The sequence below is a fragment of the Heterocephalus glaber genome, unplaced genomic scaffold (genome assembly GCF_053883595.1).
Source record: "Heterocephalus glaber isolate CG9 unplaced genomic scaffold, H.glaber_assembly_v1.0 deba00001452, whole genome shotgun sequence".
NCBI lineage: Eukaryota > Metazoa > Chordata > Mammalia > Rodentia > Bathyergidae > Heterocephalus > Heterocephalus glaber.
This window is the reverse complement of record NW_028258302.1, coordinates 16,661,623-16,688,017: the sequence shown is the minus strand read 5'-3', so window position 1 is coordinate 16,688,017 and position 26,395 is coordinate 16,661,623. Positions and strand designations below refer to the sequence as shown.

General features: G+C 38.9%; 1 protein-coding gene across 2 annotated transcripts in view; it reads left to right on the top strand.

The window, feature by feature from the left end:
• The window catches only part of Maco1 (macoilin 1), a 64,055-nt gene that overhangs the window by 29,301 nt on the left and 8,359 nt on the right, over positions 1-26,395 (top strand). For both annotated transcript variants that reach the window (XM_004850610.3, XM_021263084.2), the window contains exons 7-9: positions 21,463-21,621; positions 22,820-23,002; positions 26,046-26,166. In XM_004850610.3, the coding sequence (XP_004850667.1) occupies positions 21,463-21,621; positions 22,820-23,002; positions 26,046-26,166 (463 nt within the window). The remainder of the gene's footprint in view (positions 1-21,462; positions 21,622-22,819; positions 23,003-26,045; positions 26,167-26,395) is intronic.

Below are 26,395 nucleotides of genomic sequence, written 5' to 3'. Positions count from 1 at the left end.
AATGAGTGAATGGAGAAGACTCTGGTCTACCAGGAAATGTAGAGCAGAAGATGCTGGATAGATTTCTAGGATAAAAGAACATGGGGGAAGGTGGAGAACTTGGAATAAGTGTTGCGTGCAGGGTTCATCCCTGGAAAAGTTTAGGAACTTGTCAAAGCCAGGACAAAGTCCTCTTTTGGTTTGAGAAATACATATCTTACAAAATGATCCTTTCTTCCAACTTGATTTATGAATTCTTTACCTAAGATATTTTAAAACAGACTTATAATGTCTATAGCCAAAAATGCTTTTATTTCTAACATGGGAAAAAATCCTAGCCAAAACCAGAAAAAGCAATGAAGATCAATTATTTTAGCTAAGTACTATATTAGAAAATAGTTATGTAAATTAGAATAAGGCTTAAGTTTTTTCCAGTGATCAGTTTAAAAACAAAGTCTCCCAGCACTGCCAAAAAAATTATGAAAATTTTTTAATAAAAAAGGGGAAATGCCCATCAACTGGACACTGGATAAAGAAAATGTGGTTTTTTATAAAATGGAGTACTACTCAGCCATAAAAAATGAGAAATTAGAGACATTTATAGCTAAGTGCGTGTACATTGAGGCGATACTATTAAGTGAAATAAATAGGACACACATGTATAAATACCGAATAGTTTCTCCAATGTGAGAAACTGAAAATGTAAATATGGACTAAATGTATAATAGGTAATGTGAAATAGGAGGAAAAGGGGCAAAGGGGAAGGAAGTGGGAGGGCTAGGGGAAAGGATAGAAGGGAATGGGATTAATATGAGAAAATGGAAAAATAGGAACAAAATCTTTGTAAATAGGAATGGAGGGGTTGAAGGGAGGGCTGGGCAAGGGTGAAAAATAAGAACGAAGAGAGACTATGTAAAGGTGCAAATTTCCAATGGTGAATGTCATTATATTATATACCTAAAATGTACCAATGATTAGAATGAATAATTGATAATGCAAAATAGGAAGAAAAGGTCCAAAGGGGTAGGGGTAGTGGGAAGGGCAAGGGAAAGGAAAGGGAAAGGAAAAATGCTGAGAAATGGAAAAAATGGAAATAAAGTCTTTGTAAATAAGGAAGGGTGGAGAGGGTGAAGGGAGGGCTAGGAATGGGGAAAAAGTAAGAACCAAGATGCATTATGTAAAGGTACAATTCCCAATGAGAAATGTAATTGTGTTGTATACCTACAATGTACCAATAAAAGAATTTAATTTTTTAAAAAAAGGGGGAAAACAGTCCCACCACGACAAATTATTATTAAAAATTTGTTGTATATTCTTCTCATCAGCTAATTCTAAATGTTATAACCATAGTGTTTATGCAACTTTTTAAAAAAATAGATTGTATTTTTCCGAGTGCAGTTAAGTTCGTAGAAAAACTGAGGGGAAGGTAGAGATTTCCTGTCTGCCATCTCCTACATATGCCCACCTTCCTCTCCCATTATCAACATTACCCACCAAAATCAACATGTGTTACAATTCCTAAGCCTACAGTGACACATCATTATCATCCAAAGTAGATGGCTTACATTAGGATTCACTCTTGGTGGTATACATTGTTGGGGCTTAGACAAGTTTATAATGACCATTACCATTATAGCATACAGAGTGGTTTGCCCTAAAAATCCTGGGTTATCTCTATTTGTTACTGTATTTCCACCTAACCCATATCAGGCAATGATATTTCTATAGTCTCTATAGTGCTGCCTTTTCCAGAATGTCATATAGTTGAAATCCTATAGTAGGTAGCCCTGTCAGACCATCTTTTACTCAGTAATATGCATTTAAGATTCCTCTATGTCTTTTCATGGCTTGATAGCTCATTTCTTTGGGGGCTGAATGATACTCCATTGTCTGGATGTACCACAGTTTGTCCTTTCACCTGCTGAGGACGTCTTGGTTGCTCCTAAGTTTGGGCAGTTATGTATGAATAAAACTGCTGTAAATAGGTGACATATGATGTGGAACATCTTTTTTGTTGTTGTTTTGTTTTGGACAGGATCTCCCTGGGTAGTTCAGGCTGGCCTCAAACTCATGACCATCCTCTTGCCTCAGCTTCCCAAGTGCTCGGATTACAGGTGTGCAATACCATACCTGGCTTTGTATGTTTATTTGCCATCTATATATTTTATATGATGAGGTCTGTGTTAATAATGTCTGGTCTGTTTTTAAGTTAAGCTATTTTTTTTCTTGCTGTTGGGTTTTAAGAGTTCTTTTTATTTTGGGGGGTAACAGTCTTATCAGATGTCATTTGGAAATATTTCCTCTCAGTCTGAGGCTTATCTTTTTATTGACAGTTTCTTTTGCAGAGCACTTTTAATTTTTTTTTTTTTTTTTTTGGTACCGGGGATTGAACTCAGGTCCTTCTGCTTGCAAGGCAGGTGGCAGAACCACTGAGCTAAATCCCTGGCCCCAGTTTTAAATTTTAATACAGTTCAGTTTCCTAATTCTTTCTTGCTTCCTTTTCAAGTCTTTAGAGTTTTATGTGTAGTTTTTGTATTCTCCTTCACTCAAATTATATCAAAATCACCATTCTGCCTTAGCTGACACTCTTTTTCTTGTGGTGTGGAATATTCCATGGCAGGCTGCATGGTCCATCTGAAGTCACTGTCTAAGATGGAACAGATCAGGGTGCAACATGTGAACAGCTGCTGTCCTGGAGTTTCAAGGCTTGTAGGCAGAGGGTCACCAGTTTTGTTTGCATGTGGCACAAAGGTCCCTCTCAAGTACAACCCAAGACTGTAAGGGTTCTTGTTGGTGATTGTTGTTTTAGTTTCCTGATTAAGGGAGAGAATTCAAAACTGAGTTAACAACATGTAAAATGATCCATATCCTGTAGATACATTGAAGCAGAATCTCTTCTCAGTTTATTTGCATTCCACTGCCTATTTTGTATTCAAAACAGAAAATTTGTTGTTTTTTATTTTTAGTGTTTATTCTTAATATAATATTAACTCATTGAAATACAGTGGGACCTCAGCTTATGAATTTAATTCTTTCCATGATCATGGTTGCGGCATTCATTTGTTGCAACTGAATCAGAATCATGGAAAGAATTAGGTTCATGAACCGAGGTACCACTGTAGTTGAATTGTATCTGGTGTAAAGAGTTATATTTTTAGCCGGGGATTTAGCTCTGGTTCCGCTGCCTGCCTCACAAGTGCAAGGTCCCAAGTTCAATCCCCGCTACCAAAAAAAAAAGGAATGACAACTTTATTGCCAGGGATTTAGCTCAGTGGTTCTGCTGTCTGCCTCGCAAGCACAAGGTCCCAAGTTCAATCCCTGTACCCAAAAAAAAAAAAGTTATATTTTTAAAAAGTATCCACAGTTTACTTGACAGAATAGCATTTAACAAAATTGAGTAGAATTTAAAACATTTATTGTTGTTGCATTTGAGGTTTTTATTTGTTTTTTGAAACTGCAACAGATCTAAGAGGCATCTAGATCAGTCTCCCCTGACCCTATCTTTTTTATCAGTGAAGAAAATGAGTCTTAGAAGATTAAGTGGCTGGTGCACATGCCCCAGTTACAGTGGCTATGCCAGGACCAGACTGAAGTTTCTTAACTTCTGCTCTGTTATATCATGCTGCTTAAAAGTTTATCAACCAGCTTTATCTTTCTGCTCTATGTTTTTTGTTTTAAATGCAGATACAACTAATACTGGCTCAAGAATTGGCACCAGTGTTAGATTTTGTGATCCCAGTGCTAAAATCTATAGAAGGAATATTTGGAACGTCAGAATTTACATTCTTTTCTGTTTAATGATATCGTAAACGTTTAAAAAAAATTCTTGATCTTGCCAGAGACACAAAGATGTAGTTATCTATAATAAGTTAGTAGAAGGGGAGCCAGTTACTTGTGTTCTTGAAAGCTTACAGGTTCTCTGAAAATTTATCTCTGATTAGAGCTAGTTTAGGGATTAGTGTGCTCTAGAGAGCCCGGGGCCTCCCAGCCTGGGATTTGCCTTTTATTTCTTGAGTACACAGCCTCAGGCAGGCTGGCAGCAGCAGGCCCAAAGTCAAGGATGTAACTGTCAATCTACAGAGAAGTCACCATTGTGTTCCTTTTTCTGCTTGGGAGTCCTGGAGTACTGGTGTGTGGGCATTGCCTTGATGGTAAGTTCCTAGAAATTTTGAGGCTATGGAAGGGGGAAGAGTCTTTTCTTAAGGGAAAATGGAAATCTGGGTAAAGTTGTATTATACTGAATATAGTAGTAGCACAGTTTGGCAAAATTGTGTTTTTTGTTTGCAAACAGTGCATCGAGTGACAAACATGATCACAACCATTTTCCCACATAAACAAATGTGGCCATCTTTTCCAAAATCTTAGAACTGCAGCACCACTGTATTCACTCTTTTATTACTTTCTAAATTCATGTGGTTAATTTAGGCACACTAAAATGTTACTATTTAAAACTTGATTTGTTCATAGTTCTGTTTATTTTTTCCTTGAAAACTCAGTGAATGAAGGGAGTGGAGAAAACATTTTAAAAGAGTTTCCCCAGAATCTTTATAAAAAGCTGATACCTTGCCTCAGAGGGAGAGACTAGAGGAACACTTTTAGAAATTTCAGCTCATTTATTTACACTGGGAAGTGTTTAATTTATACTCATATCCAGGAATTTTCATTACTAGATCTGGGTCTTAGAGAAGTATTTTTTAAGGGTATAGATTAAAAATAACATAATTTCTAATTAAGATATATAATGTTTAGTTCATCAATGAGTATATTACTGTTTATTTGTTTTAATAGTCTGTGATAGTAGTCTGTTCCATGAGTATTCCTAGTTTAAGCTGATTAAGCAAATGTCATTGTCTTTCATTCTACTTTCTAGCTCACATAAACCATTGTAAATTTAAAAAAATTATTAATACATTTGCAGAACATAATGATTACATTCGTCATGGGAAGTGTATGTATGTGTATATATATATATATATATATATATATATATATATATATATATAACAATTTTAATTCTTTTTACTTCCCCTCCCCTCTCTCTCCCCCCTCCTTCTATCCCTTGGTCCCCTTTCCATTTGCAAAAAAATCTATCTCCTTGTTTCATATTATCTATCTTTTTATTTTGTTCTTTAGTTTATTTACACTTTGGGTTTCTCATGTAAGAGAAATCATGCAATATTGAAGTTTTTTGTATGTTTTATTTCACTTACTGTATTGTCACTTGGTGCATCTGTTTTCCTACAAATGACTCAAATTTATCCTTCTTTATAGCAGAGTACTCCATTGTGTATAAATATCACATTTTTCTTTATCTGTTCATCTGTTTCTGGACATATAGGCTATTTCCAGATTTAGCTATTATAAATTGTGCTGTTATAAAACATGAGTATACATCACTGTAATATGATGTCCTTAACTCTTTTGGGAAGATATCTAGAAAGGGAATAGCTGGAAATTTCTATTTTCAGTTTTCATGAAATCTCCATACTGATTATAGTTGTACTAGTTCACATTCTCACCAACAGCCTGTCCAGAATTTGTTACTATTTGATTTCTTGATGATAGCCATTCTTTCTGGAGTAAGATGTAGCCCAAATAAACCATTTACTTATTTCTTTTGTTTTTGTTTTGGGGGTTTTTTTTTTTTTTTTGGTTGTTTTGTTTTGTTTTGTTTTGACAGGGTCTTGCTGTATATTCCAGGCTGGCCCTGAACTCACTATGTAGCCCAGTCTGGTCTCGTGGCAGTCCTCCTACCTCAGCCTCCCAAGTGCTGAGATTATGGGCATGTGGCACTATGCCCAGCTAACTTTATATTTTATGATTTTAAGTTTCTCTTAAAAAGAGGGACAATGGTAGCAGAAGCTAAAAAATAGCCAGCTTTCCCCTCTAATTAGAATTTCCTGATGCCACAGATTGGTCAAATGTGGTTTGACTGCAGTTCACAGACTTCTATATTATATTTAGTCCCTTGTCTTCTAGATTCTGGGATTTAAGATTGCTGTGTAACCTCTGACTTTTAGACGGCTCTTACTGTGTGTAGTCTTGCTATTTGGGTTGGTTTAAGTATTTTCTGTTTTTCATTATCCTATATTATAAGATGTTTATACACAATTTAAAATAATGTAGTTATTGAAAAGAAAAGGTGATAGTTTTAGATACTAGTTTTTAATTATTGGTGGGTTTGGTATAACTTGGTGTGAATAGCACTGAAACAGTAAAGAGAGAAGCCAAGAAGCTCCTATTTTGTGATCTTAGAGAAGTATTTCAAAGCAACTAGGAAGCTTGGGGCTAATGTTCTTTCCTAGAAGAACAAAAAGATCCTAATTCTTCTTACTGCTGCTTGTCTTTTCATCTTCCCTCGTCCTGTAGGGAACAGGACCTGGATCAGGGTTAGAAGTAGGGGGCTGCTGGCTCCTAGCCCTAGGGGTAAGGAAGAAAGATACTGGTCCAGGATGCATCAAAAGTGGAAGAACATTCCTATCCAGGCTGTAGGAACAAGCCAAGAGTAGAATCCAAAGGCACCACCTAACTGGTGGGAGGAGGCAAGATGGAGCAGTCAGTCAGAGGTGAGAGCCTCTGAGCCTTCCTCAGCCTGGAAATCAGGTGGAGGGCTTTTATGGACCTTTCCACTCTTCCTGAAGGCCCTAATGAGACTTAAATGGGGAATCAGTCATAAAGGGGGAAAGATAACCAAAAATGTTTTTCAAAGGCAAGAAGTCTGTCTTTTAAAAGGTAATGAAAGGAAGATTGATAGTTAAAGGGGTAGAGGGAGTAGCAAAACTGATGATAAAGAGTGTAAACTCCCTAAAAAATATATAGGTAGATGTATTTCTCAAGTACACAGAAAATTACTTAAGTACCAGGGCCAGGGATTTAGCTCAGTTGCGCCACACCAGCCTGGCAAATGCAAGGTCCTGATTCCCGGTACCAGAAAAAAAAGAAAAAGAAAATTACTTAAATACCAAATGGCCAATTGTAGTTTGTAGGGAACGTTAATTTCCTGTACTGTGACTTTTTACGTAGTTTGAGTTTTTACAACAGGCTTATTATTCCCATTAACAGAATGTAAGCTCAGTGAGGGAAGAGACTTCCTTTTCTCTTGTCCATCATTGTACATGGTAATGGGCGCAGAGTGAGCACTTGATAAATACCTGTTAAATAAATTGTATTACTTTGTGCAGGGAAAATATTGGAGAGGGAGCCGTGGGACCTAGTAATTTCATAACAGTGAAATTCAAAGGTTTTTAATGCTAGAAAACTAAATATTACATATACCAAGAACCAGATATCCACTGTCAAAACTACTTGTTTTTTGGTTTTGTTGATGTTGTTGTTGTTGTTTGGGGTCTTTTGTTTGGTTGGTTGTTTTTTGTTGTTGTTGCTGTTGTTTTTGAGACAGGGTCTCACTCTGTAATTCAGGCTGGGCTTGGGCTCATTGTGTAACCCAGGCTGGCCTCAAACTCACGGCAATCCTCCTGCCTCAGCCACCTGAGTGCTGAGACTACAGGCATGCTCCACCACACCTGGCACTACTAGTTGTTTTGAGGTTGTTGCTGATTTTATTTATTTTTTTGGTACCAGGGATCAAACTCGGGACCTTGGGCTTGTGACGCAAACGTTGGAACTACTGAGCTAAATCCCTGGCCCCCTAATTTTATTTTTTTAAAAATAGAAAGACTTTCCACTCCAGATCCTTTTTCTTTGCTTTCCCAGGAAGTTTTACAGTTAAGCACTCCATCAGTACTTTTTCCCAAAACTTTCTAGGAAATGAGAAGAATTCAGGAAGTTACACAAGAGAATAGACATCTTCTGAGAGACTCCTGTTGAACAAGCCATTTGCTCTGACAGTGATTTGAATGTGCCCCAGAACCAAAAAATCTAGGCACAAGCCACCTCTCTACCAAGGACATGAGAAAGAGGGAGAGAGTGAGGGGGCATGGGGAAGAACATGGAAGAAACCTAAGTTTCCTTTGTCTCATTCATCTCTCCTGATGGGTCTGCCCCTCTTGTCTACCTGCCCAGGATCCTCCTCTGTCTTTGTGGCAGCTGCAGTGAGCTCAGATCCTAAATTTCTGTTCCATCCTTCCTTCCCTCTAGGGAAATCCCCAAGTAAGGAAATGTATTTGGCTGGTTTTATAGTAGCTCCAGTGCTGGAAAGAGAAAAATATATTTGTTTATCCTCTTTTTCATTTGAATACATTTTGCCTGTGCGTCAGGAATAGTTTGGGGAAGCAAATCTGATCTTGGGAGGCAGTGATTTGGGCTTTGGGAGCTTTATACTGGCTGCTTTTCCTAAATGTACCATTTATACTAGCTAACTACTACAAAATAACTTGCTGACGGCCATGAGTGATGGCTGCTAAAACAGGCCTTTCTGCTTCAACAGGGCATATAATAAATTATTTGTAATGCCATCATTTCTAGTTAAGAAAAATATATGAAATTTTGGAATGAAGACTATGAAAACTTAGAAATTCTGACCAGAGTAGATTAAGTATGTTGGAGATAGCTGCTACTAAATTATTTGGAAATTATTAAATAGTAAATAAGTAGTAAAGCCATATGCCTATTTGGAAAAGTTTGTTTGGTATCTGGAGAAACATGTTTGATTTTTGTGTGTCTGGCACTATGTCTGAGCAGGTGTATACATTGGCAGACTTGATTTTATCTACATTTTCTGCTACTCCATATCTTAGGTTTCTATAGTTTTACTACTTAGTTAACCCTGCTTATATTAATTCACAACGTTTGAGTTTGTTTTAACCATTTCAGGAGTTTAGAACTATAGCATCCTGGGTATAAACATGGTAATAGAAACATGATGATTTTATACTTAAATAGGGCAGTTTTGTGACTTGAAAACCATATGGCATCTTAGAAACTAGGCATAAGTGAATTTAAGCAGTTTACCTAGTATCTCTATATCTTTGTGGTCAAACAGGAAGGTGTTTGTGTTGTATAGAATATAAAATAACCGGTTATATATTGGAAGGGTAGTGTACAAAAGATACATTGTTGAGTTCTGAGAGTTTATTCCATCAAAACAATTTCTAAGTAGACCAAAAGTTTCCTCACTAGAATTGAGAAGGAACTAATGTAAAACTTAGAAAGTTTTTTATGTTAAATTCTGAGTCAGTGCCTTTGCTAGCACATAATAGATTGATTAAGGGTGGATTCCCCAGAGGGGAATAACCTCAAAGAAGAGGAACCATATTCTTTAAATATTACTCATGATATTATTTAGGAACTGGCCCCTTGGGTATTTACCGGCCAGTATGGGCATATTTCAGTCTTTGCAAAACTCTTGGGGACCTCTGAGACCTTTTCTTCTAGTCAATGAGTGCTCTCAAAATTAAAAAAAAAAAATTTGGTTTGTTTTTTAAGGAAGAATGACAATTCTCCATCATAATGTACATTTAATCTTTTATGTTAGTATTTCAATTGATTCAAAACAGAAGCAGAAGATCATGTTCTAGAAAGGATGTTGTCCCTACACACACACACATGCGCGCGCAGGTTCTAGAGAAAGCATTGCAGACTCAAGACTCCTATAGGAGCTGGACCGTCCCAAGAATGCAAGTGAGTGCTCTGGGGTCTGCACTGTCTTCATTCACATTCAGTACTGCACCTGACGCTCAGAAGTTTGGGAGCATAAATTCTTCCAAAGGGGACAACCAACCGTTGCCATGGGAGATTATAGGCCCAGAATTAACAAATCTTATGATATCTTGAAGAGATGCCCAAAATAGATATCTATATGTGAAATCTCCCAATTTAAAAACATTTTATTTTACATCATGTTGGATGGTCAAACAAAACCCGTTTACGAACCAAACTAACTCATCAGTTTGAAACCTTGACTCCTGACCTTTCTTATTGTCTGCCCCCACCAATCAAAACTTTCGTATAGCCAAGGGCTTTGGGCTTTGTTATTAGGCTTTGTTATTATTGTTATTAAATCCTGTCAACTAATTTGTTGTGTCTTAATGGGACTTTTTTGCTTTCTCTTCTTCAGTTTCTTGTGTTCCTGGAAAACAAGTACATGCTCACTCTTCAAGGACCAAGTCCACTCTCTTTACCTTGAAATCCCCACACTCACGTGTGACCTTTCAGGCCACTTAGAAGGAGAGAAAATAATCCTAAAATAAGGAGGGTGGATTGGGCCTTCTGGAGTTCCTCAGTCTATCCGGTGCACAGAACTGTTTAGGTCATCTGTACAAAGGATTTGTAACTTCTTTCTTATCAAGATGTGTTTCTGTTGTGTTTTTGGAGCATAAAATACACCAAAACTCAGATGTGGGCCTGGTTTTCCCAGACCTCACGGGCACACTGGTTTAGAATCTGGATCGCTCAGCAGGACACTTGTAATGTGTGAGGCAGATTGAGCCTGGTGTTAGAGCAGTGCTGCACACCTGGGCCAGTGTTGTATGCAGCCAAGAAAGCTGCAGCAGGATGAGAGGCCACAGCTCTAGATCTAGATTTAGAGAAACTGTTGTTGTGGTAGAAACTGGTGAATAGCGCATAATTGGTGTAGATTTAGGAACCAAGGCATTTTCTACTTCAAAAAGGGAAGTTCCTTCTCTAGACTGGCCTAATAAGGTTGTAAAGTAAGAGTTGGGTTTTCCCTAAGGCTTTCAGGTTTTCTGAAACTAGTTTAGGACATGGGGAAATACAAGAGCAATAGGGAACACTGATCAGTCGTGGAGAGCAGGCTAACAGTCCTCTTTTTTGAAATAACTTTTTTTCTAATTATAAAATAATAGTTAAAATATGTTATACATATTTATTATGTCTGATTTGGAAGATGAGCGAGTAACCACTATTCATATATTCTCTCAGCATTTTTATCTTGCATTATACATATTATTTTTACAAAACTAAGCTCATACTGTACATGAACACAAAATGTTTTTGTTTTGTGGTATTGAGCACTGAACCCAAGGCATTTGGACTCATCTACGTTCCCAACCCTTTCTTAAAATTTTGAGACTGGGTCTCAAAGTTGTCCAAATTGAACTCAAACCTGCACTCAGTGCTGGGATTATAGGCATGCACAGCCACACCCACCATAAAGTATTTTTAAATTTTTTTTCCCACCAACTGTTTTATGAAGACTCTCCCATGTCATTGAAATTCTTCTTCAATGATTTTTTATTTTTTGTTTTTCGTAGAACTATAGGTTGAACCCAGGGCCTTGCACATGCTAGGTAAGCGCTCTACCACTGAGCTACATCCCCAAACCTTTTTATTTTGAGACAGGGTCTTGCTAAATTACCTAGGTGGCATCTGTTTTCTGCCTCACCCTTCCTAGTAGCTGGGATTATAGGCATGTGTCACCACACCCAGCATCTTCAGTGATTTTTTTAAATGATTTCATTTTTAATGACAATCAGATAGGGCCGGGATTTAGCTCAGTGGTTCCACCGCCTGCCTCCCAAGCACAAGGTCCTGAGTTCAGAACCAAAAAAACCAAAAAACAAAAAAGACAATCAGGTATGTGAATATAGAATAATTTATTTAGCTAATCTTTTGTTGAATATTTGAGTGCTTCTGGTTTTTTTCTTATTACACCCTTTTTTGTAATTCTGTGCATCTCTAGTTGCCTCATCAACAGCTGTGAAGATTTTAAAGACTTCTGATGCAAACTGTCAAATCTTACCTCATCCCTTTAAGGACCTTATTAAAAATTCTAGTTCTCAGTACTCCAAGCCTTATCCTTGAAGAGTTTCAAGAAGTCAGTACCATATTCCCTGAATGGCCGGTTTTGTGAAAGCCTCTAGAATTCTTTTTCTGTCTCTCTGCATTTCTTAAGGAAAATTAATGTGTTTGCCTTTTGTATTTGACAAGAGTATGGAGCAGAGACATAGGTACTTTGTTATATGGTTTCATCTGGTAATCAGGTCATCAGCTTATATGTGCCTAGTAAGCAACTATAGCCACCACAGTGAGACTGGAGGCAGCTTCATTTTGGTATTTCAAAGATGTTTATAGAATATCCTGGAACAGCTTCAAGTCAGTGTAGGCTTCACTTATGATGGGTTACACTGACCATATATTTAGCATACACTTCTCTGTGAATGACCCAGAAGAGGTAGGGGAGTTGGTACAGGGATAATCAGTGTTTCTCTGGGAACAAAGCCTTGATTTATGAGTTCAGCTTTCAGCTGTGTGGTCCCTAAACAAGTCTTGTCTTGTATGATTAATATATACCAGGGACTCCTAGTGGAATTAGGTATTATCAAGATGGAGCAATTGCTCTTCATTTGTTCTTTTTTTGTTGTTTTTTGTTTTTGTCTTTGTTTTTATTTTTGAGGCAGGGTCTTGCTATGTAGTCCTGCCTCAGCCTTCGAAGTGCTGAGATCACAGGCGTATGCCACCACAACCAGCTACATTTGTTCTTTTCATGTGCACCTGCCTTCTTCATAAGCAGACACCCATTTACCTTGTCTCCTTCAGCCACTATTTAAATTAAAAAGCAGATGGCTTGCTGGACATTGATTTTTTTTTTTTTCCAAAGTCTCCCATGTCATAACACCAGCCCTGTTCTATTCTGAGCACTGAGATAGACACAGCACAAGGATTAGTGACATGATCTGTGAGGGTTAGAAGAAACTTTAGAAATAGGCTTTGCTTCTAATTTTATAGCACAAGTCAGCCCCTGGCTTCAAAAAATGTATAGTCTTCTTAGAAATAAGATACATCCGCAGAGAAAGATAACAACAGAAACCCGGAACAGGACAGTGGTTCAGTCCTAGACGTGAAGCACTAACAGTGAGGACTGTGGGATTCCACAGAGAGGCAACTTTGGATGCTTCACACAGGAGAGTTTGCTTAATTTCTATTGTTGTTTTTATAACTGGGCCTTGAAGAACAGGTGAGAGTGAAAAATGAAGGTCTTCCTCCCAAATAGGTAATACAATTAAAGGCAGCAGATGCCTAGAAACAAGGATTGGGTCATTTTGGCCAGTATGGGGGTGCATTAAGATACCTCCCTCAGGCACCTGGCTATATAACTTGAAGATGGTTTTGTGAAGCCTTTTACCCTTCAGTGATAGCAGCAGGGTGAGTTCTGGTGTGTCTCTGTTGCCAGCTCTTAAGGGTGCAGAGGTAACCAACAAAGCCCAGGCTCTGGCTCTTTCCCTGGATCTCAAGGGTTGCGGCCAGCAGTCCACAGCGATATATGCACAGGTGGTTTTCTGGAATGCATGTGGGCTTGACTCCTAGAGTGTTTGGCCAACCAAGATATCCTAGGGAAGTCCTGTCTGGAAATGGTCTGCTTCTTTTTCACAGAACTTGCTTCCTGGGAAAGCTTACTGCCCCTATGTCTTCAGCCTCCCCTGTACAGTCTGGTTTTATGAAGGCAGGAAGTGGCAGGGCCCACTGGAGACTTTTAAACTTCAGTGAAGTCATAGTGCTTGCTGTGGGCTGTAATTCAAAGTCATTCACCAAAGGTAAGAGTTACAAACATTAGACACAGTGTCTCCCTACCTTTTCAGCTACTTAAATACCCTTTTCAAGTAAAAGCTGACAGTTGAATACTGTGTTTTGTTTTACTACCTAATGTCCTTCCACATGCCCAAAGATGCTTTTCTACTTTGCCTGCCTAAGGCTAACATTTGAACTTCATTCCTTAGGTCAGTTAGAAGGCTACCCCTTATTAATTCTCCTCCTACAATTAAATAATTCTAGTCAATTACATAATAACTTGCTTACTTGAGTAGGATTCAGGAGAAGGTGAGATATAGTTAAGGTTTGGGTAGGTAAGAGGGATCCTCCACTGGACAAATCTACTCTGAAGCCATCCAGGCCGTCTGACTTGAGGACCTGAGGCAGTGCTGCTGTAGATGGTCCTGACTCCTGGCCGTGAGTTAGACAATGTGCTAGAATTCAGAAGTAGCTTTAGAGTTTTCTCAGAAGTTGGGGTACTATCTTTGAAATTATCAGAAAAGTGGCTAGGGAGGTTGCCTGGACCTAATAATGGGTAATAATGTAGAATCTAGGCTTGTACAGTTGGTCAAAAGTGTACACATTGTTATACCCATGGACTCCAGCTTTGCTGCGGGCCTTCTGTGTCCACAGTGGTGCTTCCCTTGGGCAAGCCTTTGTGAGGGGTCAGCTGATTCTGCCAAAGCTGAGCAAGCTGGAAGTGTTTGTTTCCTGGCTAAGCCTTATTAAAGTTTGGTTAAGAAGTGCCAGGGAGAGGGGAGAGTAGGTAGGGTGATGAGATTGTACCTCTTTTGGGGAAAGTTTCTTTTTATCCCTTCAGATTCCATAGGGTAGGGAAAAGAGTGGGACGTAACTCTGACAAAAGGGGTCAGAGCTTGTGGATGAATTTTTTTCCTCCATTCTTTTGATCCCTTATAACTGAAATGAGTTTCAAGGGTTATAATACTACTTCTGCCTGCTGGATGTGGTGGTGCACGCCTGTAATCTCAGCATTCCAGAAGCTGAGGCAGGAGGATTGCCTCGAGTTTGAAGCCAGCCTGGGCTACATAAAAAGTTCAAGACCAGCCTGAACTACATAATGAGACCCTGTCTCAAAAAAAGCAAAAACAAAATATATATACATACACAGAGTCCACCAAAAATATGTACATATACTTCAGCAGTTCACCATACTAATAAATGTCTAGAAGCTAATGGCCACCACTTTGAGCACCTCTTGTAGTTGTAGAGACCAAAGTTAACTTGTATTAATCTCATGATGTTTCAATAAATTTAATATTAAAATATTTATGCAAGTTTTTCTTTTGCTGATATATATATACATACATGTATACATACACATATATATATATATACACACACACACATACACATATACATACATACATACAGTTGGCTCTCTGGTTCTCTCTTGTGCACACTCCCCCCGCCCCCATATTCTGCCTCATTTTCTTTCTGATCATTTGTGCTTTAGGTTGCAGCTATTGACAGTTTAATAAAATCTGAACACATTTGATTTTACATTAACCTCTTAACACTGTTTAATCAGAACTTCTTAGTACTTCACAGTAATAAATTACATATCTGCATTTTAGGAAGTATTGATCTTTAGTAAAGGTTAAGTATAACATTATGACAAGTAGTAGTTATCTATTTAATAAATACCCCTAGCTTGAACTGATTTGATTCAGTTCAATTTACTAAGTCATATAGTTCTTTCAAAACTTGTGACATACATTTTTACATTGAGCAAATGTAAAAATTGAGCTATATCCTAATAGGATTATATAGTACATCCATACAGTGGAATATTGTGCAGCCATTGTTTATGAGCCCCCCCCACACTGGGGATCTAACTCAGGACCTTGCACTTGCCAGGCAAGTGCATCGCTGCTGAGCTATATCCCCAACCCCTGAAAGTTTTTTAATAGTGTGAGAAGGTGTTTATCTGTATGTGTGATACTGTCACCAATATGAAATATTTACAGATATGAGAAAATAGAAAAAAAGGATATATAGAAAAGAAGTGTACCAAATACAAATAGTAAGTGGTTCTATTGGATAAGAGGATTATGAGTTATTCACACTTTTATCCTTTATATTCTTTTGTGTTCCATTTTTGATACTAACTGGGTTATTTTGTGTGTGTGTGTGTGTGTGTGTGTGTGTGTCTGTTTGTGTGTGTTTTGGTTTTTTTGAAGCAGGGTCTCACTGTGTAGTTCAGACTGACCTTGAATTCACTATGTAGCCCAGGTTGGCTTGAACTCGCAAATCCTCCTGCCTCAGCTTCCCAAGTGCTGGGATTACAGGCCTGCACCACCACACCCATCTCTGGATATCATTCTTGCAATAAAACAAATCCAATATGAGGTTATAAATCATTTTATGCCCACCTCAGTAAAGATTTAAAATGTATAGTAGACCTTCAAGTTTATATTAATGCTTTCTGTAGAGAGGCAATGGAAAATTACCCATCATAAAATTTAAAAGATAGTGAGGATTTTTTCATTTAGCACTTTGAAGTTATCTTATATGAGAGTAGGCATTGTTCCTATAGACCAATGTTTCTTAAACTGGAAGTGCTGGTGTTAACTCACAGGTTTGGTGCAGTGGTTTGGAAAACAGTAACTCAGAGCTTTATGAAGTTAATGATACCAGGTAAGAAAATCCTGAGGCATTTTAGTTCTGTGACTTATGAGAGTAAACCTGCAAAAACAAACAAACAAAAAAAACCCTTTTCTTGCAAGATAACACACATGCACAGCAGTGCACAAAACTTGTGTATAATTTATGCATATTCATAAAGTGAAGATATTCTTGTAACCTTTTTATTTTTGCCATATAGTGCTGGTGTTTGCTTTTGATAAAACTGTCATAGAGTTCCACTGTAAGAAACATATTGTTTAGTGTTCTGTGGTCTCCAGAAGTTATGTTTTGCATATTTTGGTCTCATAACTGTACTAGCTCTTTAGACTTTTGCTATTTTCAATGAACTCTAAAGTTTCACTCAGAACATTGTTTTCCTTAGCTTGTAGTAAAGAAAAATAGGTTTTTAAAGATTTAAAAATGAAAGAAAGCAGTAACTGCAAAATTATTGACATATAGCCTCAGCAGACTTAATTTTACTTTCATTCTCAACTGCAGCACATGTTTTGCCTCAGGCTGGTTGTGTGGCACTTGACTCCTATGCATTTGCATAAGATATAGCTTAGTTTGCTAATCTGAAGCAAATCAGCAGCCTTTGTCTGTTAAGTGTGTCAGGCCTAGAAATCCTAGATGGACCTGGGAGGAGCTATAGAGATCATCAGCCACAGAGGAGGAAACTGAGGCCTAGGTTACATGCCTTGGCTGGGGTCACAGAATCAGTATCAGAACCCTACCCCCTTATCCCATTACTAAACTAATGTAAAACCCCATTCTCATCTAAAAACTCACCTTTTCTACCAAAAAATGGAACCCTCCAATTGTGAAATTGACATCTCAAGAAAGATAAATTTCTTAACATGTTTTCGGACAAACTTAATGGAGATAACCTGACAGCATCTACCTGTTGTGGAATATATCCCTTGGGGTTACTTCAGGTGAATGAGGGACAGTGTGTGGCAGTGGTATAAATGCCAGTCTGTAATTGTTCAGAGCATTTCCAAGAGTACACTGACCTGGAATAACCCTGGCAAATAGAACAGTGTGGTATGGTGTCGACTTGTGACCCTTCCCAAGGGATTGAGCTGTGTCCGGAGAGGCCACAGTGCTGGAATACAAGGTTTCTAGGCCATGTTTTCAGGCCATAGACAGGGGGACTGGTGGCTTCCACCTGTAAATGGCCATCAGTATTTCATGATTTCTGGTTCTTGAGATTTTTTTTAAAGTTCCTTAATGGTAGATGGGGAAATAAAGCTGCTCTTTCATTTTCTAAGGGAGGTCAGGCAACATTTTTTTTTTTTTTTTTTTTGGTTACGGGGATTGATCTCACGTCCTTGTGCTTGCACAGCAGGCGGCAAAACCACTGAGCGAAATCCCTAGTCCTGACAACATTATTAAGCACTGATCGTTGTGGTAGGCCCTGGGGATTTATGCTATTTAATAAACATCTGTAAGGACTTAGTCTGTGGAGCTGATAGTTCTAAAGAAAGAGCGCAAGTGCCCTCCAAAAATCTTGATTCTTTTGGTATGTTGGATTAGTGACATGCATAAGAGTTTTGTCAGAGGCTAGAGTATGTCTTAGCAGATCCTGTGCTTAGTGTAGGTGAGGCCCTAGGTTCAGTACCCCAGCACCAAAACAAAGTTTCATCAGAGCAAACTGACTTTAACCTACTTGTAAGTTTGTATCCTGATTGAAAAAGTGTCTTCTCAATGTGACATAGTACATCCTTGGAATGACCTTCAGAACTACTGTCCAGTTCCCATCTACTAGACTCTTCCCCACTTTTTCCAGTACAGTCCTTTCTTAGAGGTCAGACTGAGCATTTGCCTCCAAATATGTGACACTTCCTGATGTTGAGTTTTTGCCCCTTCACCCTCCTTTAGAATGTTCCAGATCTTGTCCAGCCTTCAGAGCCCAACTCAATTTCCATCCTCTCTGCAAAGCCTTTGCTAGTCTTCTCCACAGAGTGCTGGTAACAGTTTTGCCTGTCCGGTGCTATGGATGATGCACATGCAGGGTGGCCTAGTGTGGAGAGAATGGACTCTGGGCCTGTTGCCTGGGAGATCTTGGGCTGTAAGATTTTCCCAGCCTGGATTTCTTCATCTGGAAAAATGAGAATAATAATTGCAATTTTGCTCATAGTTATACAGATTAAAGTGAGCTCATACCATTAAAACATGTAGAGTAGTGCCTGGCACCATTCTCATTAAATAGTAGTTATTTCTTGTAACACATATTAAATTATAGCCTTCCTTGTGTCATCATTGAATCATTTTAATTATCTATTTTGGAGGCCTCAATGAAATTGTTAAATCCTCCCATGAAAACTGGCACTTGAGTTTGCATTTTTTATTGATCCTTTACCTTTAGGCATATAGGTCCCCGATACATACCTTATAATGAAACTATTATTGTAGTAAAGAAAATAGATTGGACTTGGGATGTAGCTCAGTGGTTTATCACTTGCTGGTGTGCGTGAGGTCCTGGGTTCAATCTGAAGAAGAAGGAGAAGGAGAAAGAGAAGAACGAAGAAGAGGAGGAGGGGGAGGGAGGGGGGAGAGGGAAGGAGGAAATAAGGAATTAAAAAGATAGGCTTTAGTTCGCAGATTGTCTTAGTTACATTTCTCATTACTGAGACAAAATACCCAATGCCCAAAATTAAGGGAGGAAAGGTTTATTTGGCTTACAGTTAATAGAGGTTTAGTCCATAGTCAGCTGGCTCCAAGGCAGGGTGGCATAGCAGATAGACATCAAAGAGGAGAAACAGGGGCCAGGGATTTAGCTCAGTGGTTCCACTGACTGCCCTGCAAATGAAAGGACTCAAGTTTTATCCCTGGTACAAAAAAAAAAAAAAAAAAGAGGAGAAACAGTTCATGGCAGACAGAAGGTAGCAAAGCAAGCAAGGGATGACCACAGCTCTTTCTGTCTCATATATATCTTATCCAGACTATTTAGGTTGGGTAGCACTTACACTCTTAATCCAAGTACCCTTGATCTTAGCATTGCACCATGAATCAATCCCAGCATCACACACTCTAGATCCAGCCACCTCTGAAAAAGCCCCACCTGTGACTGCATGAGGCTTTGGGGGGACATCTAGACACAAGCCATAACACAGATGGAGTCTTCTTACAATTCTTAGAGCATGTAATTCATTCCATTTTTCATTATTGTTAAGTCTAATGAGCCCTTCTGCCATAATCACCAAAAGTGTAACCATTATTTAGCAAGGAGGCTTGCAATTTCAAACACTATTTTCTTTTTTTTTTTTTAAGAATAGGAAGAATTTATTGGGAGGAAGAAAGCTTCTGTTTAAGAAAGACAGAAGGGGGACTGGAAAGTGGGTTGCCCACCCACCCCACGTTTCAAAGATGTTTTATACAGCAAAGCCATGTGGTGAGGCAGGTACAAAGTGGGCCAAAACTATAAGACCCAATGGAAATTTACAAGGTGGGCATGAGGTGGGACAAAACCATGACCAACCAATAAGATTACAAGTACAGTCACCCAGGTAATATTGATTAAATGGGGGTCAAATGGGGGAGCAAGTCACATAGCAAGCATACAAGGATTTTCAGTAAGGGTGGTGGGTCAGGGATATTTCCTGGAGAGGGTGGGTTAAGACTTCAACCCCCCCATCCAGGTGATTGATACCTATTTAGAATATCAATCACTGCTATTTATTCCCCAGGGGAAGTACAAGGGTGTGTAGTTTCTCTCCTTTTACAGTTCTGCCCTTCAGTGAACGTGTCTCGATTGTCCTCCATGTTGGCTCCTCCTGGCCTGGCCCTGTCTAACTGCCTACAAGATATCTAATTAAGTTACCTATCTGCAGTATTCCCCCCTCTGAAGAAGTACCCCTAACTGCTGTGAGGGGGCAAAGGGTGAAGACCTTTCTGGCTACTTCCAGCTAAAGAGGGTTAGAGTTACTCTGCAGAGAGTCTATCTAAAGGCCGTTGATAGGTGCCAGACATTGTTATCTTCATAGCCGTATAGCCGTATAGCTTCTGGAGGAGACAAAGCCAAAGAAATAGTTAATACATGGACCAAATTATAAGGTCAGCAGGACTGCTATGAATATAGCCAACAAGGGTCTCCACCAGGAGGAACTAGTAATAGCCTCCCACATAGAGGATAAGGAGAAGGTGCAGGGGACTTTAGAATCCAGCATAGAAGACCTATTGTATAGTTTAGCAGTTATGAGCTATTTACAGAGTCAATCTGGTGAATCCCAGTAAAAGAAGTCTAGCACATTTGTCATTGGTTCCATTTGTATGACTGCTTGGAGTTTGGCAGCCTCTAGGCAAGAATAAACAAAATTTAAGAAATTAGAGCATAATCTAAGCATGAACACACTAGAATGAAAGGGCAGGTTGGGGAGAAATTCACACTTAGAAATTGAAATAGTGATTATAACCTGCTGACTCTTAGATTCTTTTATTGATAAGAGAGATATAAGTCTGATACTTTGTCATAAGTCTCTAGTTTCAGCTGTAAGAAGATAAGAGACAGTTTGAAGAACAAATTTCACTAAGAAATATAAAACTCTAGCTGAGCTCTTATAGATTTTACCATAGTTTTTTTACTGGTAGAGCTTGTAACTGCCAGAAGGGGTCAGTGACTGGAACCCCTTTTTATGTCTACCTTTATTACTATGGCATTATTTTATACCTCTTGTGGTTATTCTTTTCTGCGGGGTGTTTAAGACCAAGTTAAAGTGAGACCTGTGTCAATCAGCCTGAACCTCCTGCTATCTATCAAGGTCAATTAAGTCTTCTCAGGCCATTACTTTGGAACCATGCATAGAGGCTCTCAGCTCCTCTATCAGTGTCAGCCGTTAGGATGGGTCATGGCCTTGCTTGACCATGTTGCTTTCAGTGAAAGCATGGGAGATTTTTCCTTCTTGCTGATCCCCCTTTGGCACACGGTACATTTACAAACACTCTTTTCTTCTAGGCCCATGATAGAAAGGAATCTCAGACAGTAGAGTCTGATCTACCAGAGTATCTCGAAATAGTAAGTGGTGGGTCATAAGCTAGTTGTTTTAACATATTTCCCTTCCTGGGAGGCATGGAAAAGTCACCACTGGGGAGAAGACCTTAGTTAGCAGCCATCTCTCTGCCTTCCCTTCCTCCTTTTTTTGCAGCTCAGATATTCACAAGCATTTCCTTCACTTGTCAGTGTCACAGACATTTGTGGGAAATCAAAAGTTAACCCTAGTGGGAAGAGGTGGGAACTCAGATGAAATCAGAATAAAACTAAGGAATTTGCAGACAAGAGTCCAATGGGGCCTCTACTATCCACCCAGCAATGTGGGACCTCAGCCAGGTTCCTCACTGAGCCCTGGGGGAGCCCTCTCTGATACGAAAATGCTCCATTTCTTCTTCTCCTAGGCTGGAACAAGACATTAAAAAGTTAAAGGCTGACCTGCAAGCCAGCAGGCAAGTGGAACAGGAGCTCCGCAGTCAGATAAGCTCCCTCTCAAGCACTGAACGAGGGATCCGCTCAGAAATGGGCCAGCTCCGGCAGGAGAATGAGCTGCTGCAGAACAAGTGCGTGCACCTTGCGAACCTCATAGCCTCACTATTTCTCATGTTTCCAGGGATTGGAGCACAAGATACATGGTGCAAAGGGACTTTACTTAGCAGAGAAGTTTTTAAATAAAATATTTAAAACAATGTAGTACCAGATTTTTAAATCTAACAAAATTTACTTCATTGCAACCGTTTATTAGTATTACTGTTTTTTCTCATCTCATTTAATAGTTATTGAGCTTCTATGGTAAGTAAAATTGTTAAGAAGCAGTTTTGCTGCAATTTGAAAATCTTGTTCCTTTGTGTGACAGTTTACAGATGATCAAGCTATATTTACTTTGCTTGTGGAGCTAAAATATGACATTGCACTTTGAAGAACAAGGCAGTAAGCCAGCTCTTCTGGGTCAATTCTTTTAAGCTTTTCATTAATTCATACTAGAATACTGTTGACCCAATGTGGCGCTGTTTGGTGTTTTTTTTTTTTTTAATCCCAGCAATGTGTGTTGGTTGTAGTGATCATTGTTATAGGCTCCAGACTTTCTCCGTTAAAGGAGCAGTTCTACATTTGTAACCAGTGTAACCCCAAAGCTACAGTATTACAGGCAAAAAAGCCTCTCCATTGCTTCTGAACAACATTGTTCTAGCAGTGATGAATACTGTAAAGAACATTTTAATGATAAGCTCACCTCGCATTGATATGTAAAGCTGTGAGTGACTCTAAGAGATTGATTGGGGATGCTGAGAAACCATCTCATAACTGGAAAGGAAAGGCTGTAGCATGATTGTATTCAGGAAAACAAAGACCCCCTCCTTCTGCCCCTGTTTCATTTTTGGTGGAACTGATCTCATCGGTGGTTCTTTGACCTCACTGAAGTTCTTTCAAGGTGCTCTGAGACACTGGAGCTAGTCCTGTAATTATCTTGCCCTCTGTTAGAACTGCTTATATCCTATATTCTGGACTGCCTATTATAGATCACTTACCTTAAGAGGAGAGGATAGAGCAGAGGGTACGTCTGAATCTGGGTCTTACTGGTTTTTAGAAATTATTAAATAATACATTATTTTCTCTGAGCACACTGGGAGTTGATATTTATGATTTGCTGCTCAAACTTCCTGTTTACTTGACTTTAAAATGGTTTTTTTAAAAAACATGTTTTTCAAGGGTTTTGTAGTATTTCTAATTGTAAGGCTTTGCATGACAACTCTTTCCATATAGGTTACATAATGCTGTTCAAATGAAACAAAAAGACAAGCAGAATATCAGCCAGCTGGAGAAAAAGCTAAAAGCTGAGCAAGAAGCCCGAAGTTTTGTAGAAAAGCAGTTAATGGAGGAGAAAAAAAGGAAGAAGTTAGAAGAAGCCACTGCTGCCCGAGCTGTTGCATTTGCTGCTGCATCTAGGTATGTCCATGTCATCTTGAGTGTTTACTCAGGATTGGCATTCCTTGTCCCAAGACAGACATGGGAATTTGATGCGTTGGGTAGGATTGGACAGACAACCATCATGTGTGGATGGATTGCTTTAAGTAATGTTTTCTTAGCTGGTTTCAACTCCATATATACCAGCTTGTCTTATAATGATTTTATCCCTCAAAGAAAGTGAGGTGAGGGAGTCACCATACTAAGCGTTGCTTAGAGAAGGTTTCAGTCATTTTCAATAAGATTGATGATCACTAAATGCTATAAGAGATCCCATCTGGAATTTTGTTCTCTTTATAGGGCTGTCATTGTTCTTCACTCTTAAGTGTAGGTGTTTCTGAGTTTTTAATCTTAAAAGGAAAGAAAGGTAACACTTTGGTTACCCAAGTACAGTATTATGTACTGACTAGTTCAAGACTTTTCTGGATATCAGCATACTGTCAAGTGAGATGAAAAAAGGTGAAAAATTAATCTCTAATAGATGCAGTTAAACTTGTGGAATGATGAAAATTGTGGACTATATCTTATATCATTAAAAAGTACACCTAGATTAGGTATTCCAAAAACTGATCTGTAACTGCCACCTGAATTCCAGTAAGGAGAGAAAATAGTGAAGAGCTTTATTTTTTATTTTCTTCACCATCTCCCTCCTCCTCCTCTTCCTCCTCCCTCTCTTCCTCCTCTTCCCTCTCTTCCTCTTCCTCTCCTCTCCTCTTCTTCCTCCTCCTCCTCCTCTTCCTCTTCCTCCTTTTTCTTTTTCTTTTTTTTTTTTGGTACCAGGGATCTAACTCGGGTCCTTGCACTTTCCTAAAACTTTTTCTTCTTCGACTAGTGAAGTCTGTCTGCATGGTTGGGGTCAGTTATGGGTTTGCAGATGCAAAGTGAAGCTAGATTATCTCATGTTAATTTTTTTCCTAATTTGTATCTGTGTGGTGGAACTCAACTGTAGCTTTTCCTAGAGTTTTGCTTTATTGTATTAAACAGATAATTTAGTTGCCAACCTTTGGCATGTTCATAGACTTCTTTGGGGTTCTGGCATTTGCAGAATAACTGGTGAATCATCATTTCACCTTTTAGGAATTAACAACACGTAGTGAGAACTCTTTCTGTGGTGTGATCATGCCTCCTCCTACCCCTCAGACTCTAGACTACAGGTGGCTCAGCCTTGTGGCCTATCTGCATCTAGACAGACTCACAGGAACTTGGGTCACCAGATAGGATCTGAGGAGGTCCTCCAAAGAGAGATGGGGACCTCAGCTCCCCCGACCCATGGGTAGGTTATAAGTTTGCTGTCTTACATCACAGAAAAGAATTGCAGGATACATCAGTGAGAGGCATTAGAAAGGTTTTTGAGGCAGAATTTAAGAGTACACATTCAGAAGAGAGTGCAGATTCTCAAGAAAGACATGCATTATAGTCTGGAGTTTGGGGTTAAGTGAGCTTGATCTTGGGGTTGTCCTCAGGATGGTGGGCTAGGTTAGAATGTAACCCATTTGCATTGCTTCCTTGAAGATGGAGGTCTGTGGGAGGAAGCATACTTTGCAGGCAAAAAGCAGTGGGCCTAGAAACCAATTTATAGGATTATGGTATCTTTAAAGCCTTACGAATTTTTTTAGAGTGAGTTTGCTAGAAAGGAAAAAGGATTTGTAACCTGAGTAACTTTTGTGTCCTGAAGCTATAGTTTTTCTTAAAAGTACAGTTTTTAAATTGTGATTCCCTTATCCCCTTCCTACCTATTTTTATTTCTTCTATTATAGTTTTTCCCAAACAGTCATCCAATGTGGCCTGTGCTCTCTGGAATTCATTCCTTGTTAATTCCTTAACTCTTTGTTAAAACTTTCCACCAAGTAGGATATAGCAGTTCCTTGACCAAATGGTTTAGTGTCTTTCATGCCTGAGATTCAGCCACTCAGTTTCTTATCGCTCCTGAATCCCTCTTGCTTCCAGTTAAGCTTATTTGTTTTGGTCTTATCCTTGAATAGTCCTTGTTTGTTGTTACTTATGTGGAACTGTCTCTGCTTATAAGCCATCTCTCCCTTGGATCCTTGGTAGGCAGAGGGCACTTACTTTCTTCATCAAATTGTTTCTGGAACCTCAACACTGAACAATTCAGCAGCTCTGGGCTGGCCACAACTCCCTGTCCTTTAGCTCATCCTTATCTTAGCCCTGAGAAGCAGCCTAATGCTGCTCCCTTCTTTTGTTTACTCCAAGCTCACAGAAGCTTTGTGACTAAAAAGATGACATTCCTAATACATAACCCCTCAAAAGTAGGAAAACAAAGGATTTTTAAGTTTATTGCCCTCTGGTGGAGATGGTACATGTTAGTTCTACCTTGCTCTGCTCTGTGCATTCTCAGGTCACCATGGGCCTGGTGGGAAGCTTACCAGATTGGGAAGTGAGAAAACTGCAGTTCTTATCCCAGTTCTGTGACCTATAAGCTAGGAGGTCTTGAACTCCTGTTAATCTAGGTAGCCTGTTTTCTTATCTAGAAAATAGAGGGCAGTTAAAAGGATTGAAGATAGTGTGGATAAAGAACCTACTTTAGGGCTTGCCACATGTAGACACACAATAATAATTATTTTAGGTCATTGTTCAAATTATCAAATAAGCCAAAAGCCAATCCTTTACAGACCCTGGAGTATAAGGAAATATCGATTTTGCACTGTAAGTGCAGTCATCTCTTCATATCTGTTGGATTCTACACCTACAGATTCAACCAAATGCAGATAGAAACTATTTGAAAAATCATGCTTGTACTGAGCATGTACAGACTTTCTTCTTGTCTTTTACTCTAAACAATACAGTATAACAACTATTTAGATTGTATTAGGTTTTTAAGCAATCTTGTGATGGCTTTAAACATATAGGAAGATGTATCTAGTAGGTTATATGTAAATATTACACTATTTTGAACATCTGTGGATTTTGGTGTCGGCAGGGGCTCCTGGAACCAGTTCCCTTTGGATACAAAGGGAAAACTATAAACCTATAGTCTTTTAAATTTCTTTCTTTTCTTTTTCAAAAGGGGAGAGTGCACCGAAACCTTACGGAATCGAATCAGAGAACTAGAAGCAGAGGGCAAGAAGCTCACAATGGACATGAAGGTGAAGGAAGACCAGATCAGAGAGCTAGAGCTGAAAGTTCAGGTAATAGTGAAACATTAGATTCTTTCATCCTTGAATTTCTTTTAGCCTAGATTTGTGCTTTGTGCTACCATGTAGAGATATAGTGCCTTTTGATATAGAATAAATCCCATTGCATCAAAAAATCTGTATATGACAACAAGATTTGAGGCTCTAATCTTGTCCAGCTCATTTCAAATCCAATTTACTATAGCCAGATTCTGATACAAGTCAGAAATGTTGACAGTCTCTT